The sequence below is a fragment of the Takifugu rubripes genome, chromosome 14 (assembly GCF_901000725.2).
Source record: "Takifugu rubripes chromosome 14, fTakRub1.2, whole genome shotgun sequence".
Lineage (NCBI taxonomy): Eukaryota > Metazoa > Chordata > Actinopteri > Tetraodontiformes > Tetraodontidae > Takifugu > Takifugu rubripes.
The window spans coordinates 6,549,064-6,569,297 of record NC_042298.1 but is presented as its reverse complement, the minus strand read 5'-3'; the positions used below and the strand labels follow the sequence as shown (position 1 = coordinate 6,569,297).

At 44.3% G+C, this 20,234-nt stretch overlaps 1 protein-coding gene across 2 annotated transcripts in view; it reads right to left on the bottom strand.

Moving 5' to 3' along the window:
- The window catches only part of LOC101063894 (A disintegrin and metalloproteinase with thrombospondin motifs 2-like), a 76,566-nt gene that overhangs the window by 36,271 nt on the left and 20,061 nt on the right, over positions 1 to 20,234 (bottom strand). For both annotated transcript variants that reach the window (XM_029847237.1, XM_011610739.2), the window contains exon 3: positions 5,638 to 5,815. In XM_029847237.1, coding sequence (XP_029703097.1) covers positions 5,638 to 5,815 — 178 coding nt within the window. The remainder of the gene's footprint in view (positions 1 to 5,637; positions 5,816 to 20,234) is intronic.

Sequence of the window (20,234 nt, the reverse complement as noted above, 5' to 3'; positions counted from 1 at the left end):
GAACTAGCGGGAGCAGTAACATGTATGCAGATAATGAAGCGGTGTGAGAGGAGGAGAATCCGATGAGACAGAGCGGCTCTGAGATCAGCTGATGTCGTTGGGACTGTGAACTGAGCTGGACTCCCGTTGTCTGCCTGAACTAATGCTGTGCTTAATTAACCTACATGGCGCCTCCATGAGAGGCTGCTCCTACAGAGGAGCATTACACTGTATTTTAACACCCCATGCAGATGTGACACCTAGACTTCATATGTGGATGTGGTAAAGATGTGTTGGGGTCACTGAAATCTATTTTTTTTTCTCCTAGATAATAAAACAGTTTTCAGATTCTGACACTGCACTAAAATTGTGAAAAATAATGAAATGTGTTTGGGATTTTGCCCATTGAGGCTGCAAACATATTATAAAAGATCACATCTTCATTAATCTATCAAGGATAGGAAGGACACTTATTCACTCATGGTGATGGCATCACAGTACACTGATAGGAGAGACAGAGTGTGTGTGTGTGTGTGTGTGTGTGTGTGTGTGTGTGTGTGTGTTCAGCAACATTGTGAAAGTAGTGGGAGGAAGGAAGTCACACGCTATCTCATCTACCATGAGCTTCTGTCCCTTAGGTTGGCTGGTTACATAACTGATGCTAACACAGAACAGTGGCCACCTCCGGGGAAGGTTGTTGCACGTAATTACACAGTCGCAGTCGTACCTGCTGCCGCTGCACGACTACTATATACAACAAGATGTAAAAGTTTCTTTGCCTTAACATTCTGTAAACGTGCAAAGTACAGATGTTTTAATCTTAGAATATTTTTAGTCAGAATGATTTTATGGTGTAATTATGATGCCTGGAGGGTTTTCTGATGCAATTGTACTTCATTTTGCATTAATTAAATGTGAAACAATCAAAAACCTAGAGGAAATGATAAAGAAAGGGACATAGCGGCTTGTGTTTGTCCTGTCCTATGATCGCATTGGCTAACAGCAGACCAAGATGAGACCAAGGTGACCGTTTACTTATAATTACTTATAATAACAGCAAATATTAGGCTTTATTTTATGATGTTCTCTCCTCCAAAATGCTTGTTTCTCTGCTCCAAAGCCTGGTTATTTAAAGAAATGAGGGACATCCACATAGTTATTTAGCAGGAGTTAAACATCTGGAACTGAAATGATGAATGCGGCGCTAGAGGCTCATGTAGGTGCTAATGCTCCAGAAACACTATGATTACCATGAATCTAGTGAAGCCCCTTCAGCCAGTCTGGCTGTGAAAGAAATAGATACCCTCACAGCTCCACCTCTTTCTATTCTTCACACAGACACACACACACACACATACACACACACACACACTGAGGGTCAGTGCGGCAGTGGTGAAGCAGAGGTCAGCCACACCCTGCTATTATCCCTGCAGCCCTGCTCTGTTTAAAGGCAGCGCTCCAGTGAGGTCCTGCTGAGAGCTGACTATAGCAGATGAAGTATCATATAAGCAATAGAAAACACACACACACCTACTCACACACACCGGCACACACACCGGCACATGCAGAAAAATAGGCACTTGATGGCTGTCACTCAGCTTCTCAGTTACTCAGAAATTAAACCTTCAAAAAAGATGAATCAAACCTAGAAACACGGAGCAGAACGTGCTGCTGGTTTGTGCAAACATACTTGCACACCTTTACACGCACATGCACAATACTGAGCACAATAAAAAGCCCTGTCATGTTCTCTGGGGATCGAGAACATGACAGTGGCCACAGAGAGGAAGCAGCTGGTTTTTGAAATACGTGCCCTCCAAACAATTTTCTCCTCGAGGAACAGCTGGATAGGACATGTTCACAGACATATACAGTAACTCTGTGTGTGTGTGTGTGTGTGTGTGTGTGTGTGTGTGTGTGTTGTTGTACTTGTAACATATTGACTAAAATAAAAATTCTCATTTTCCTAAGTGAGAATATCTTTGGAAAGTGAGGACATTTTGGCTGGTCTGTTTGAGGGTTAAGACATGGTTTTATGGTTGATATCAGAGGTGGATTTAGGCTAAGGTTAAAGGTCAGGAGGTTAGTTGTGATGGTTAGTCAGGAGTTAGGAGCAAGATAATGACTATGTATCTCTGCGAAAGTCTTCACAAAGATATAAAAAATTACACGGCTGTTTGTGTATGAGTGTATAAACACGTGTTTGTATTATTTTGTGTTTTCTACTTTACGTATGACTGTAAGTAAGAAAACAAGATATTTACAGTATGGTAAAAATATTTAATGACCTTAATAAGAAGGGATGCGCCATCTTTTGGACGCAGATTTGCTCTTCTATTGCCATTCTTCTAAAGTGAGTCTAATTCCATTTCCAGCTCCAAAGTGTTGGACTTCTGTCAGTTGTCCACGCAATCGTGGTTTAACTTTCTTTTTCTGTTTCTGGAATTTACCACTGAGCCTTGGCTTTTTTTCTAAAAATATTCAGTCACAGACAAGCCTGAGCAAATTACATAGTTCACACAGGCGGTATGCAGTGAAGGAATTCTCTCCTTGAACAAGTGGCATCCAGAGCTGCGACGTTTGAGGCGCTCACTGCAGATGGCTCCTGATTTCTCTCCCACTGAAGCAGCTTAAACACTTTGTTTTGGGAAGATGTTGCTTCTCCCATGAAATGAACTGTGTTGGGCTGTCGGACAATGTGGATGACGAATGTCTGCGATGATCCATCCAACTGTTGTTTATCGCCGCTCATCTGATGCAGGGTCATGGGGGACTGGAGCCCATTCCAGCTGACATGCGGCCAGAGGAGGGTCAACATGGGACAGGTCACCACACGGCTCAGATGATGAATAAATAACTGTTTTGAGACTCCATCAAAATAGCTCAAGTTATGAGACTGCAGAGCAATCTGATGCAGACATCTGTGCTTGACCTCTTGACCTTCTCGGGAGGTCCAAAGATCATTTTAAGGAGTTTTAGCAGATCAGACTTGATCTTATATATGAATATGCCTAAATTCTGCCCACTGTGTGTGAGTTTCCCAATGACATCAGACAGATTTACGCTTTTTTCAGGTGTCATCCTGGGATTCCAACAAGTGACAGTGTCCTGCTTGGTGTCCGCTGGGAACCCCAGTCACTAAGAATAAGCCTGGGACATTTATGTGTGTCTGTGCTTACATCACCAGGTGGGTAGTCACGGGGATCCTCTTAAAAGGAAACATATGAGCCTCCTTCTTTTATACAAGCTGGCAGAGCGGTAAGGAGGGTAGACGAGAGAGCTGGAGATGAAGCGGGTTCTCAGAAGAACCCCGCCGTACTATGCGGGATGCAGACATTAAGTGACGAGCGCCACTGGCCTCTGACTGACCCTCTAAAAATGTTCTCTGGTGCACACTGAACAACAGCGGCTTGATAACCACTCACAGCACAGCTAAGGAAGGTGCAGGACAGGACGGAACAGCGGTCTGTGTTCTGAGTGGTAAAAATGTGCTTTGGGCATGTCTATTTGCCCCAGTTCTCTGCCCTGTTTCAGTCCAATCAGTTCTAAAGTGAAATCTTCTAAAGTGATTTCCTCCGGAAAACACTACCGCTTAGTCGTACAATAGAAAAAGAAGGAAATATCCAACACTGAGGGGTAGAAACAGTCAAAGACGGGTGTCTGTCTGCAGTTTGCTTTCTATCGCCACGGCGATTAATTGACGGATGTACCACATTAATAATAAAGCTCTTGCTCTCTCCACTTAGGACATTGATTCACCTCCTCGGCTTATGGTGTAAGAAATCGATCAATCTCGCTCTGCTCCGTCCCTCTTTCACTCCTTCTTCAGCTCTTGTATTCCCTCTCTAAATATAACTTCCTTCCCTCGGTCTTTCATCAGGAAATAAGTCCAGCCTTCGATAAATGGCTGCTAAGACCACACATTCTGTGAAAGCAAGCCTCCCATGATTGATCGGATATGAAATGATTCGCTAATACCCGTGATTGATTGAGGGCGAGTGCCTGTCTGAGAAAGGCAATATGATGGAATGTGTGATGAAGAAGGCAGAAAGTGTCATGATATACAAATGTGTGAGGCGTTGATATCAGGGTGATGTAACGGCAGGAAGGTCAACACGTGTTTACAGTCTGTTGTGATGTGGAAGCGGAGACGCTGCGACTGAAAAGAGAGAGGACGGGTGAGGAGAGGAAGAGACCTGCATCAATGCTACAGGGAGCAGCACATGCCTAGTCGTCTGTCTGCCTGTCTGTCTGCCTGTCTGTCTGCCTGTCTGTCTGCTTAGCCTTGAAAATCCCAGCATTTAAAGCCAGACAGCCACAGAATACTTGCCCACGCCATCCACACACACTCACAGACACACATAACAGCCTGTACAGAAATGCACAGAGGCACACATGCACGCACACACAGACACACACACGCACACAAACTGTTGCTTTTAAGCCTTTATTTCCAGTCTAGGGTGAAAATCCAGTTGGATTGAATAGTCCACTGTGTTTGAGTTTGTGTGTGTGTGTGTGTGTGTGTGTGTGTGTGTGTGTGTGTGTGTGTGTGTTCAAATGTGTAAATGTAACATCGAGGAAGCTGTATGAGCAACAAGTGCCTGCCTGTCTCTGAGACTGTCAGTTGAGTTTTTTTCAGAGTGTGTGCGTGTGTGTGTGTGTGTGTCTGTGTGGGTATTTGTGTACTGTCAGGTATCAGTAACAGTGGGAAGCGATCTGTGTTACTCTAACAGTCTGTCCTCGCTGGGTGTTCCTATGGAAACTCTCTGTATATTATTAGACGTGGACTCAACTGCTGAAAATAGGAAGACACAGATCACAGCAAAGTGTGCGATACACCGGTTATCAAGCGAGTCGACTCCCTGTTCTGCTACACAGCAGAGGTGAGGCTGTGGTGGGGTGTTTGGTCAGTGGAGTTACTGTGGCTCAATCCCAGAGATTTGGGAGTCACCTATGTTCTCGCCCATGTGCTTATGATACCTTCCATGAAATACAATTGTTTTTGTGCAACATAATATCTGTTTTCGTGTGTTAGATATTCATTTGCAAAGAATCCTGTGTTTCACATTACATTTCATATGTTTTTTTTAATCCAAAAATGCATTGATTGTGTTTATGATATCAATAGCAAATCATTATAAAGTACAAAAAAAAGCAGATTCAATAAATAATTTCTTTTTGTTTTTTGCAAGAGGTCAGGGTCAGATCTGGGCTGTTAAAATCTACTTAAATATCCATTCGATCCCTGTAATCCTCAAGTTTGCTAGATGCCATGAACCTGTTAACATTTAGCATACCTTAAAATAAGAGCCCTTCTGTTTGCTTCACTTCATTTATTTCATCTGTAGAGAAGAAATTGGAGGCAGAGGAACCAAAAGCCTTGAGTGCCAGCTGTTATTTGTTAAGGCAACTAAGGCAGCGTGTAATTCACCAGTCAAACACGCGTGTCTCCATATGTCACTCCTTTAGTGGAAACTCAGCATGGTGACAGGAGGATACCGCTGGATGTGTGTAGGCGGAATCTCTTTGACAGCAGAATAAACTGGTGCTGCCGTTTGCCATCTCTCCTCTAGAAAACAGGTGCGTGTTCCTCACTTCTTCTCATGAGGAGCATCCAGTGGAGTGTCTGGGGTGGCTGAGTGTGAGCAGACTGACCTCTGGAGTGGAAGTCCGCTGCTGCCCTGCTGATGGGCTTCTTCTTCACTGCTGAGGAGCGATACACGATGTGTGTTCTCCCACCGCCGCCCTCCTGCTCCTTTTCCTCTATCACCTCAACGCCTCGCTCCACTGGCTCGATGAAATACTCCTCCTGCTCCATCCTGATCATGCCAGCCTGGAGGAAATTAGATAACAATTATGTCTACAGGTAATTCTGGGATATTATGGAGTACTGGTCAATATTTAAATCAAAAGAGCTTTAGCTGAGAGAGATAGTTCAGTTTGGGAGCGTCAAGGTGAGCAACCTGAGGCGCAGGTACGATGCTTCACAATGAGGGGCACACTGGCAAATAAAAAAAAAATCATCTGCTTCACCTGTTGTCATCTCCCATCACTGACCTTTCTGCATTAGCAATGGCACAAGTAGGTTATATATCTATTCTATAAATCTGCCACAAGGAACACATGGTAAGAACCAGCCGGAACGCCACTCAAGCTACATGGATTGCCATAGAAATGGAAACGAGTCTCAATTGTTTAGAAACACATTGAGTCACAATGACAAAGGACAGCAAAAACGATGCTGGACATGAGTTTACTGATGCAAAGTTTCGTCAACATGTTCTTTTCAAGTGACGGTGCTGTTTTCGCTTGATTTGAAGCTGCTTTTATAACACACCCGTGACTGATGTGCAGAGAGGAAAGAGAAAAAGGAAGAGCGGTGACTCCCCTTAGATCCAGACTGACACCTGGCATCTAAAATGGCCAGCGCAGGTCCAGGAAATAAGGCTGTTCCGCTCTTACTAACACGATGTGTCAGGTAATTCCCAAACGCGCGCGAGCATGCACGCACGCACCTGCCGTGCAGAAAACTTGCAGGATGGGATGGAGGGGGAAGAGGGTGTTGGCAGGAAATAAAAATGAAAAACAAGTGCATGCGGAACACACACGCAGAAATACCAGTCTGCACATACGCTGGGAAAATTGCCCGTCACTCTCTCTTATTCCATCTGTCTGTTTAAGACAACTGGGTATTACCAAGGCAACGCACTGCTGTAGAGGGAAGCCATGGGGGAGAACACACAGGGAGGATGGAGAGGCTTTATAGAGGAGGAGCGCATGAAGAAACAGAGCGATAAATGAAGACGAGAGACGACTTCGACAGGAATTGGCTCTTGTCTCCCTTCACACTTCACTCAAACAGAGATGATCAGCATGCTTGGAGTTAGAGCTTGATAAAAATCCAGCAAGCCACTATAACAGGAATGTGCTGTCGTGATGGAATCCCACCCCAGGGTTCAATGACTGGGAACACTGGGCCTACACAATAGCGCAAGGTGCTGTACATCACATCGACACCAGCGTCGAACACAAAGACTTATTGAGGAGAGCACGGCAGTCGTGTTTTCAAGGCCTATAAAGGAGAGCTTTGTTCACTCAATGCCATCTGACTGAGATGGGGACTCTTGACATCCAAGATGTGTCGTGCTTTAATTGTGTCTGTCAGTTTGGTTGGTTATTCCAGCAATTCTCCGCTCTCTCACAGTCCTGCTCTCTTCCTCCTTCAGCAGTGAGTTAAAACTGGAAAACTCCGTGAGATAACGATGCGGGAACGTACTGGACATTCTGCTTCTACTGAACCTGCGTTCAATCCCCCTCAAAAAGGATTAACAGAGTCTAGATGCTATAATGAGTGATTAATGCACATAATGTAGATGATGGAAGCTCTAAATGAATCCTCTTTAATGCTCTGTGAATTCCTCAGAGAGGATGATTTGAAAAGAGAAGGATATTAACAAAAGTGGCAACCTGCAGAAATGAAAAAAAAAAGGACTCCCGCTTTTACCCTGTCCTCACAAATTCCTCCCTCTCGCTCCATCTCCCTGTCAGTTTGAGGCTTTGGTCCCGGCAGGATGTCGACAAGCCGCTGACCTGTCCCCCCCTCCCTCCTCCCTCCCTCCTCCCTCCCTCCATCCTCGCTCTCCCCACCTCCCTTTTCTCATCCCTCTATTTCCCTGAGCCGTGGTGCGGCATTCCGATCGGAGCTGATGGATCTACGATGGTGCATACATTCCAGCTCTGGAATACCAAGCAGCGCAGAGAGGAGAGCGGTGTCAAAGAAAAAAGATGACATGTGGGACAGGGAGACGTGGTCGGATCGATCACAACCGCCATGGCGAGGGCGGAGGGTTACGGAGGCAGTGAGGTGCAGAGCAGCCCAGGCAGTGGACATGTCCTTTGATGGGAAAATGTGAATAAAGCATCAAAGAGTCTGAAAACATTTCCATAGTGAGGAGCGGCTCTTCTGAAGCAGAAACAAGTCCGACCTCAGGGGAATATGTGGAGAACTCACACCACCATCCAAGGCCATGTCTCCAATTCTATAATATGACTATTAAAATCATATTCCAGAGAATTGAGACCAGGAGGACAACTGCATGAGTTCCACTCACCTTTCTACACCTTAGAACTGGTTAACCAGTTAGGCATAGGCTAGATTGATTCTCTATGATGATGAAAAGATGATGTTCTTGTTTCCCTCATTCATAAACACTGTCATCAACTAAATCCAACATTTTTACAATTAGTGTTTGTTGATTACTGTGTAAGAATGACAAAGTCAGTATACGATAGCACAAACAAGATAGACCACTGTTGTTCATGTTCTCTTTATTACCCGATTATATGAAATTTACCTGCATTTCATCTCCGCAATCTACCCCCACAGACTCACGACACACATTATGAAACTAAACACCCAAAGTGCTCACAGTCCTGCTCGCATAAGTAACTTATGACCCTCTGAGACGGTGACACTGACCACAACCCTCCCTTAGAGATCCGCAGCACATCCAAAGGGTCCAAATCTGGTTCCAGCGCACTCAGTGTTAGGTTACAACAGGAGGATCCTTTATGTTTGAAGGCGCTTTGAGCTATTTGAGGATCGTAACACAGAAACCCGAGTCCTGGGTGAGTCTCTGGACGAGAACCAGCCATGGAGCAGAAGCAGAAAAGCAGTGTTTGAATGGAAGAGCGGATGTTGTGGTGAGGATCAAAGTCACACCCGATCAAGGCCCTTTAGCTGGAAGACTTTGTGTGTGTGTGTGTGTGTGTGTGTGAGTACTGCTGGCTAACCTCACATACATCATGCGTCATGTCACACACACGTGCACACACACACACACACACACACACAAAGTGATTCACTCACAGTGTGTAAAAGCCTTTTATTCACCCTGTGAGTCACGGCACATCAGGCCCAAACAGTAAGGATGATTTGATGAATTAGACACACTCCAGAGAGGGTTTAGCAGGATGTCACTGCAAATATTAATAACATTTTGTACATTTTCCCCTCATCACATTAGCTACAAACCGTACCTTTTTGTTTCTGCTCCACCATTTACTAATCGATGATAAAAACATCTTAACTGCTGCAGATATTTCTTGGATCCAAAGACCAGATATAGAAAGGCTGGTCAGAACATGACAAGATGTGGGCGACCTCTGGAGAACCTTTAATCTCTGCGGCGTGGCTCTCACACAGGAGCCAGCAGGTGCAGGAGGGCTGCAGCAGGGGTTAAATGTTAAAACAGATTCATTATGTGAAATTATTTCCCTAATTTGCTGAAGAGTGAGGCAATTGCCCAATTATGTTAATCAGGGATTTGTACCGAGGATGAAGGGATTTAAATGCAGCAAACAAAATGTATCAAGTGTAAATAGATGAAAGGAGGGGCCCTGCACTTAAATCTTCCCATGTATCCTCTGCAGTCACACATGCCAAGTCACCCTGGGTGTGCACAAGTGTGTGTTTCATTATGTGTGTGTGACTGTATGTGTGTGTGTGGGTGTGGGTGTGTGTAAGCCAGATGCTAGTGTGATTTAAGCCATGCAGGACTTAGCAGTGCAGGCCCGTCCCTGTTGTCCCTGCCGTCCTGTCAGCTCATTACATAGAGTGGTGTCTAAAAATGGACATTCGGGAATAAGAGAAAACAAATTCTACTCAGCCTCACATACATGCACATGCACATGCACATGCACATGCACATGCACATGCACATGCACATGCACATGCACATGCACATGCACATGCACGGCTGCTGTGTTCTACCCTGTGTTTCACGATCCCTCCAGTCTCCACTTTGTTTATAATATCGTGACTTTTGACCTCCTCCACTTTTGATAATAACATAGCACCAAACCTGATTCTGCAAACTGGTTGTGAGTCAGCAGATTTCCTGTGACCGGCAGGTGGATCCAGTCAAACAGTTGTGTTCAGTGTCATGTGTAGATTTGAAATAAAATATCACAGATGCTCAGGTATTATTATGTGTAACTACTTGGCAGTCTATTTACAGTGCTCATTTTAATAATAATAAAAAAACCTTTCTATTTTCTATTCTATTTCACTTTTAAATTCAATTCAATTCTTCCTTCAATATTCTTGCATTTCTGCTGAAGTTGCGGCCCGCCACGTCGGACCCTGAGGTGTCCGTGTGTTTAATGCTGTAAGAGTATTGAGCATATTGTTTCACTTTTAATGGAAAATGTTGCTATCATCAAAATACGATGTATTATATCTTAATAAGTGTTTTTAGCTGCTTTTCTGGTTTCTCCATCTTGGACAGAGGGGAAGGAGATACGGATAATTTTACTTTTGGAAACTACAAGAAGAAATCACAAGGAGCTCAAGATAATCAGCAGACTCCACTGGCTGCCAGGTCCCCATCCCCAATTTCTCCATATTCCTGCCATCTTTTCTTATTTTTCACTACTTTGATTTCCTTCTTACTATCAATTTCTTTATTTCATCTTGACTTGACTCTTAATCTGGGCCTAATGCCTTCCTGTCACTATCCTCCCAATTCATCTGGGCCTGGGACCAACAGGAAGCCAGATCCAGATGGTTTGGACATGTATGAAGGAGGTAAAGGGAACATAATGATGAAGGATTCAGGGGCCAAAAGCAGAGAGAGAAGGCGTTCATTTCCATGCTGCCACACTGTATCTATACAGTGAAGAGAGTAATGAGGAGCTAGAGGATGGAAAACCGATCGGTTTATTTAAAAGATGTGATCGTAGATCAGAGTGAGGGTGAAACTACGACAGAGCCAGACAGGCTAACAGACCCAGTGTCTGCCCAACAGGCACAGAGCTTGCAAATGAGGCAGCCACACCGTGCAGTTCTCGCTTTCACAGCTTCAAATTCCTGATGTCATTACTCAGGACAGAAGCTCCATCTCTTTGTTTTCTGTCCAAACAGAGATTATGAATCGGCAGAAGACTGAGGAAATGGAGACAGAAGGAGCAGAGGAGTGAAAGCAGATGAAATGTGTGATAACCTGCCAGGCAGAGACACTGGGAGAGGAAGTGGTAGGTAAAAATGAGATAATGTGAAGGTGACAGATGAAAATTTGCAAATATTACCAAAAAAAGGGTCCTGCTCCTCCTCCACCTCCTCCTCCTTTGTTGTTCCTGTCTCTCCTCCCTCTGTCTCATCATTTCATCCTTCCTCTTTCAGCAGTCTGACAACTTTCCCAGCCAGCCAAATGTTCTTGGCCTGCTCAATATGGAGGAGTCAGAACACAACTAGGACTTGTTTATGTGATCCAAGACGATCAGAGGCACTGTGGTCGCTCTCTTCACAGCGTGGCTCAGGTAAAAGCAGAGGGACGCTTCAATCTGAGTCACTGAGGACGCTTCAGGGTAGCACAATGCCTTCGATTTAGGGTGTCTTCAGCAGCAATGGGTTAACTTCAAACAAGATCCCTGGGCGGCGTTCAAGAGGGACATCTCTGAGGAAACGTGTGGTTGAAAATCACAAAGTTTTACAAAACGGAGGTCAGGAGGGAGCAGATGGATAAAGCACAAGAAGCAGGAGTATTGCACCCCTGCACACTCACAAAGACAAAGCTAACAAGATCCACCTCCTCCTCCATTGTTTCAAGATTCACCCCCAGGTGAAGTAATATTTGGGCTCTTCATTTATCTCCCATCTTTGTGTGTCACAATGCACACTAACACATCTTTATACATAAAAACAGAGAGCGGCAGCCGGGACGCCCATCAATCCCTCTTACTGGCCAAGGCAAGCCATCGATCAGAGTGTGTGTGAGCATGTGTGTATTCACATCCGAGTGTGTGGTGGTCCGGATTGATAAACGACCCCGATTAATGGCGAGTGACCGCTCTATGATTGCAATCTTAGTGCAGTCGAGCAGCCGTTCTCAGGGCAGCTTGTCTGGTGCAGTGTGTGATTAATATAACAGCACTTTAATGAATAACAAACCAACCACCACTCTGGGATCTACTGGTCATAATTGCATCATTCACCTGAGGAAGTGGTCGGGAGCGACGGGAGCTTTCAAGCGTTCACATATGGGTTGAAAACCAGGAGAATCTTGCTTTGTGTGCGTTTGGCAACATGGCATTGTGTGATCCTGAAACACTGAACCTCAGTGCCTGGGAACGCCGTTAAACGACGGGTGTTAATAAGAGTGCGGCGAAACCAGGAGCCATTTTTTCCTTTCAAGAAATCCCTCTCTGAGTCTGACTTGTTGTTGCTCCCTTTATGTCTCAATCTTCCTCCCACCCACATGACCCTCGGTTCAATCGACCCCTCCCTCCCGCTGACAAACCCTCACATCCACACTGACACACACACTGATCCACACCCATCCCGTTCATAATCTCTACTCTATCTCCACATCTATTGGGTATACCTGTAACCTAGCAACAGAGCAGAGAGAAGATCCTCCCATACCTGCTTGCCGCCTTGACTGCTGGATACGGCAGCCAATCAAGCTGTGTCAGGATGGCGGCGAGAGCCAATCACAGATCGGGTATTACTGGGAGTTGCCCCCTGCTCTCCACCCTTTTGACCCCAAATGCAGGCAAAGAAACAGGCATGCGCATATGAGGTAAGCTTGTTCTCCATCTCACACACACGCACACACACACACACTTGTCTCTTGGGGCCAACCGGGAGAGATCACATGTTTGGGTTAGTGCGCCTGTTGGTTTCTGGTGCTGCAGATATGATTATAAACTGAATATCTATTGGCCCAAAACCTTTAGGTTTTATTTCTAAATATGTAAAAAGCTAAAATCAACACGTGCCTCCATGCAGGTGGCAGGAGCTCAAAAACTATGAAGACCTTCACTTTGTCCCCACTTTATCCTTCCAGACAAACAACTCGATGTAATTATTGCGAAACCCCCCAAACCCATGGATGAAATGGAGGCACTTAGGGCCATTTAAGAGTGACTTAAGACAAACATTTTCTTATCGACTGCAAGAGTTACAAATCCAGGACATCTAATTGAAGCTCAGACGTTGAAAAACACCATAATTTTATAACCCTTTTAGTTTTGTTCAGTCTGAAAATCCATTTTAGACTTTGATATTACTGCTACAAACGGCTGTAATTTCTGATTGTGTTCTCTTTCTTTCAGTTTATATTGACTTGGACGTAAGGCTACCTTAACGTCACCCAGTATGTGGAATTAAGTTACGCTGGCAAAGATGACATGCAGATACAGCGGAAATAATCTTCAGCAATGCTCAAAGAAACACAGTGGTGGACCCTTCCAGTAAAATCATGCTTGTGATGTTAGTGCTACAATTTTAAAAATAAACACCGAAAATTGTCAATTTGTAAGAATTGAATTGAATTTCAACGGATCTAATTCCAGACAGAAGCTATAATTTAAAATAGCGAATGATGACGTTGTTCTTTTCAGATTTGTGAGTTTAGTTTTCTCCCTTTTCTCCTGCTTCCTTCATGTTTTTAATTACTCCCCCATTTCCTAATTGGATGAAGAAACCACAGAAGTAGATCAGGAGAGGCATCATCTAATTTAAACTATCAAACTAACCTAAACTATGTTATGAATGGTGTAGAAAAGAGCGATGAAAGGACCAAAAAGCAAGAAACCCCCTCAACACACACACACACACACATGCACACACACACACACACACACCTTTCGTCTCTGCACACGCTCCAATCTTGCAATCTTGAGACCAAAAGCAGTTTCAGTCACTGTGCTCACAGGAACAGCTTGGAAAAGCTTTTAGTTCTACACTGGTTCTATAACCACACGACTAATAATATTCATGTCAGCAAAGGAAAGTTTAGAGGGCATTAGTCTTTATAGTTGGAACGAGAATAGCTGCAATATTCTAGCTATAGTTTTGTTTGATGTTCTGGGTGAATATTTACATTTTTTCATCTGAATAAAACTCTCAGATAATTTATCAAGTGTAAATATCATAAAATTACTAATGATAGATGCACTTTTTACCATCTTCTTACTGATTAGTGGGAGAGAGGATGACCCTGGACAGGTCACATGACGGAGAAGCAATTTAGCATCGACAACCAACAACCAATTGTGCACTAAAATGTCTTTATTCATCTTTTTTTATTCAGGATGTTTATAGAATTGTGTGTATAGAATTTGGCTTTAAGGGGGGAAAAAGAATTGGTGAGCAACGACAGCTGAGTGAACGCTAACGTTAATAAGCGTGTTTAGGAATAGGCTGCCCCGATATCAGCAGCAGCATCACCCGGAGCACTTCCTCATGCCAGCGCTCCAAAAATTCCTTTTTCACCTGGACGTGCTGAAGCCCTGCTGGAGTAACTCAAATAATTGTGCTTTGTGACACGAGGCATTCCTCTCAGGATCGAGCAAAACAAGTGGCCCATTAGAGACTTGAATTCACCCAAAACTGCAGAGACCCAAACTTCATCTATTTGTTTCTTTCCAGGACCAAATAAACACCTCTGAACTTTTAAAGAGCCTCATATAGTCATCACCTCTCAACATACAATGAGTGGATGTGATCTCCAACAAGCAAACACACTTTAAAATACCATTAAATAGTAATAGTGCTTTCAAATAACATCAAATACTTTGAATTTAAAACACACACACAATTTAGACACACGCAGTTTCCATCTAATGTGCAGACACTACCACCAGAGGGCAACACTGTGGTGTTTGAGGACCATAGGAACTCAGTGGGCAGCAAGGTCTGCAAGGTCTGTCTGGTGGGCAGAACAGAGAGAGGAAGACAGAGACGGAGGGGGTAGAGGCAGAATGTGTGTGGGAGAGAATAAACACTAAACAGAAGGTGAGGCGAGACAACTGAGTGGGGGGCCATGAGACTGAGATGTACTCAGAAGATTTGTGTGTGTCTGTGTGTGTGTCTGTGTGTGTGTGAGGATTATGTATGAGATCTTGCATAAGCATTGCAGGTGCCACCAGGTGCACGCAAGAATTAATACAAAGTGGTGCATTGACATCTGCGTGTGTGTGTGTGTGCGTACGTGCGTGCATGCGTGTGTGTGTGTGTATAAAGCGCTGCCCCCTCATCACCCAACAATTTCCTCCAGTCCAGCACTAATGAGAAGCCTCACTATCAGTGTGATAACCAAGGTCATGCCTAGGCCAGCACACTAAAACACACACACACACTGAAACACACACGCAGATCCACAGTGCACATCTGTGTGCACAGCTGGATTTTGCATTTACAATCAGTACAGCTGACTTAAACGGATTTGCACCAAATGGAGAGACAACGGCACGAGGTAAACAGGAGGAGTTTGACAGACTTTACAGAATGATTGAAAAACAACAATATACGGTAGATGTTATTTTTATCCACACACACATGAGATGTGTGTATAAACGGGGCCCAATGCAAATTGGTCAGCAATGTGAGCTGAAATGTACGATTTGGAGGGGGAAAACGGCCCAAAAGAATTACATTCTATTTGGATTCAGATTAAATCAACCTTTTCATTCATGAAATTCAGTAGGAAAAACAGAAAAGAGGCCAGACCTGCTCTGTAAAATGTCTCTAAGCTCGCATGAATGTTGGACGGTAAAAGGGATCTGGATCTGGATCAGAACCGACCACAACGTAAACACGAAATCAAAAATATCCCGCTGGCAAAGTTACGCACCAACTAAAATATTACCTCGGATTCAAATAAACAACAATCTGGAGGTGATGATTATAGTTCTGTGGTTAAATGATGCACCAAACCCCAAAACTGCATATAAACCTTCTAATGACAGCAGGTCAAGATTGCCCCCTGGTGGCTGGCTGCAGTAGGACCTGATAAAGCTCCTCTCCCTTCATTGCCCATGTTGCCCTTGAACCAAACAGGAAACAGTTTGTCTCCAACAACAACAACAAGTTCCCTGATGGAGCCCATGATCAAGTGTTTTATGTCGTGTTTACTTTGAGTGAAGTGTCACTTAGAAATAAAAAAAAAATCTCTAAATTCTGATTCTCCAAAGCAAGATTCTCTCTTAAAAGATTTTCCAGATAATAAAAAGTGGACTTAACATTGCGGCCATCCCATCACACCCCAACATTTACCAAAGAAACGTTCTGGATGCTGCAGTTTCAGCTGCTGCTGCACGACTGTGATGAACGCGTGAGGCGGATGATGCTTGTATGAAAGGAGGGAGAGTCAAGATGAAGAAGAGGAACAAAGAAGTGCAGGAATGGAGGGGGGGGGGGGTATATGGGCAAGAGGGGTGGGAGGATGGAGAGGCGAGATGAGAAAGAGAGGGAGGAGTCACTAAAAGAACAGAACAAGGCCTTTGGTCTCATCCTTGAAGGCTGGCCTGGTGCCGCTACAGCCGGCCACCGTCATAGCAACAGAGAGGGTAAATCTGATGGGCGTGGCTTAGAGGGCAGGATTAAGGGACAGGTGTGGGAGGAGAGGAGGTGCAGGAATACGGGAGGCATGAAACAGAGAGAGAAACGAGAAGACAACGAAGTCAAGGACACAGACTTTAGAAGGATGTAAATGTGGAGGAGGGGGGCAGTCGCAGCAAGAGGGTTGGCAAATAGCCAGAGGAATAAAGGCCACGCTGTCCCTTTCTCCCTCTCCACTTCCAACTCCATCTCTTTTCTCCAGCCGTCAATGAATCCACATCTGATTATCAACGCCACCATCATTAACCGCTCAGGACGCCACGCCCTCATGACTGCTCTGTCCCCGTAGAAACCACATTCTTAAAAAATACAAACCAAAGAGAAGGATTTGCTCCAGATATGAACAAATCTGGCAACTAAAATGTTATTTTATTATTGTGTTTCCTGCTTAATAGGATTAAATTCCACAGCACAAGAGGTACCTAAATGCACCATGAATGGAACCCATCAATCTTATATAGAACCTAACCTAACAGAAATTATGACAGAATTTGGGTCAACTTGCTTAGGAAAGAATGGAACTTATTTGGTCCTTTTTAATACACGGAATCCCTTTTATATATAGGTATAAAATCATGTTTTTATTTATAAATCTGTCAGCTGAACCAGGTCAACAGTAGTGGTAGCTGTAATTACAAACCTTCTGTCCGTGTTTCAAATGCAACAGGGCAAGGAAACATTATAGCCTGCAATGTTTTATCAACATTTCCAATTCAAATAACCTCTACACGGTCAAGCTCCCTCCCTATTTGATGCTGCTTCCCAGCATTTTTGATGGATGTTCGAAAACAGAGCAGCTTCCTCATTAACGCAGTGAAACAAGTGAATGTCAACTGCGCTCCTGACTGCATGTGTCTGCTCATGACAGTTGTTTGGCAGAGGCATGCTGGGAAACACTGCATTTCTTCCTCCTGACCTGAAACAGTCCGGAGGTCATTCGCACCCAACAAAAAATGTAGAGAAGCGGGGGGGTTCGGAGCACCGCTCCGTCGTCTCCGTGTTCTCCAAATCCTGATACATCAGTGTGAATCGCTGGCAGCTCGAGAGCAGAGCCGAGACTTAAAGGAGCCTGTTTCATCCATCATCTCGCTCGTTTCATTTTCCACGAAAGGCACAGATGTGCACGTATCGCAACGAGGAGTTTGAGTTCCTTATATCATTCTATTCTCTCACTTTTAAACTATTGAATGTGATGTTTGGTGTGTTTTTCTTTACCTAGGCTGGAGGCCATTTGCCATTACTTTGCACAAACATACGTTGAACCAACTAGTACATGTTCTAGGGGAGCGCCCTGAGGCCAACACCGCCTGTTTCCCAGGTAGCTGTTTGGGATGTTGATGGTAGCTGTTCGGTTTCAGTGTCTGTGATTATAACGGGACTAATTCCCGTTTGGTTAAAGAACCTCGGGAGCAACTTACTTGTCAACGATGAGCCTCAAGGAAAATTTAGAATTACCGGTAGATGAAAAGATGGGCTGTAAAAAACACCTGGACATTTTAGGGAAGAATCATAATTATTGCTCCTTAAGTAAATCAAAGTAGATTTAAAACACCTCTCGTGACTGCTGATGCTATTGTGGTACTAGCAAATGTCTGATTTTTAGATGCTTGGCCCTTGAGCAAGCTGGGGCCCTGTAGTTCAGTTTATCAACAGTAAACGGAGGGAAAAATCCACATTGCCTTGGGAACAATTTGGAGACTGAAGCATAAAATCCAATTTTGTGTCTCCAGTATATGGATGTGAATGAATGGCTGCTGTTCCGGAATGCTAACGGGCCCCTGCAGAGTGGCCCGTGCATGTGTGAAGGGAGCCTGCACGTGCATTTTAAATCTTTACAAATGGTGACATAAGTTATGGTTTTACCTTTACCACAACACAAACGGGCGATTTGCAGACAGAATCCACATCCAGCAGAATAAATACACTGAGCTAAGCTAAGCTCACGGGAGATAGCATAAAGATGAAACAGCTGGTTTGAACCCAGGTTAACAGTTTTGGTGTGAAAACACACCGAGTCTTACCTCTGTTGCTCGCACAATTTATCCTCCCGCATAATAAATATTACCCAACAGCAGATTTATCTGTTGTTAGCACCTTATTTATGGAAGTCTTTAGCATGCACAGCACACAAAAAGAGGAAAGTTGTGGGAAACAACAGAGGGAGAAGACAGAGCTGAGAAGCAGAGGCAGCAGGTTAGCACTAATGGTCAACGACATGTTAGCGCTGTGGCTAGGCTTAGCACGGGCGCCTGAACTGCTGAAATATTTACACGGCATACAGAACTTATTCACTTCAAATCAGCCAGAGCAGAGAGGGAGAGAGAGCAAACGCGGCCAATTTCCTACCTCCTCGCTAAACTGAGGCAACAGCACAAGCAGTTAAATGGACAGAAGCGCATGAATAATGTGCATGTGTGACTTTTTATTTTACTAATTCATTCTTGCCCTGATGGACCTTTTCCTTCACTTTTGTTTACAGGCGGAGGACTAATGACGACTAAACTCTTCATCCCGGCAGGGTTTTAATAGCAGAGGCCTAAACTCCAGCCACTCCCTTCACACCCAACGAAACGATTAAATCTGCTCTCCTCATATAAGAAAGAATGCGACTATGACTGACAACCTGCATTCAATTTTAGTTTTAACACGCTTGTGCAAGGCTACCCCTGCCATGCGTACGTGTGTGTGTGTGTGTGTGTGTGTGTGTGTGTGTGTGTGGAGCTGCAGTGGGGGTTTCTACATGTTCTAGCGTCTGTGTGGACGCAACTACACACTAACTCCACAGTGCTCGTCTGCTTCAAAGATGGGGGTCGGACCAACAGGCACCTGACACAAGCTAGCCTCACTTACGGCTACCATGGCGACCAACAACAAACAAAAAAAGAAAACATTGTATTTTCATAATGGGAGCACAGCATTACCTCCCCTGCCTGCAGAAGAATATGGACAGAGGTTTGTTTCCCTTCTCTCATGCTTTCTCATTCTCATTCTTTTTTTAAACCATCCACAGATGACTGAATCTCATCACCTTTCCCCATTTTCTTGTCTGCCAGCCCAAGATGGGCATGACAGGAAGCAAAGTTCCTCCAGGACAAGCCTGACTTCTTAATATTTAACAACTGGACTCTCTCCCTCTCTCTCTCTCTCTCTCTCTCTCTCACACACACACACACACACACACACACACACACACACACAGGATCTGGTGGTGACACAGAGAGAGAACTTTCTGTGTCGTACCTCCTTGATGGGCTTTGTTGCAGACGTGAGATTTAACTCCTCTGACAAGATATGTTCTCAAGCCGAGCTGTATAAGGCTGTCCATCCTCTCCCTCCCCAGTGGGCGCTTTGCTCTCTGCCTCTCTTCAGGCCCAGACACACATAAAGGGCCGTCTGCATGGCAGAAGCTGTGCTCACCTGATCTCTAATCTCTCCTCTGACTGTATGTTTGACGTGTGTGTGGGTATTTCCAACTATCAGATCTGATCTGACTGCATGTGACGAAGCAATATCTGAAGAATGTTTGCCTTTTTTAAGTAGGACCAAATTAATTTTGCATGCATTGTGCAACTAGTGTTGTAGCTAATTAGTGGCATGATAACCTATTTATTATTTTATGAAATGCTGATTTATAAGGTTACATCTGCAGCTGCCGCCGTCTGTCATCTTATGGACAGACCAGATTATAAAGAAACTTGGTGGGGAAAAGAAAGAATATTTAAAAGAAGGATGAATGAAAGGTCAAAGTTCAGGCCCATTATGTATGACTGCTTATTTAAAGGTTTGCCTTTTAGGATAAAGGAGTTACCAAATATAGAACGAATGGGAATCTGAAGAGAAATGAAGA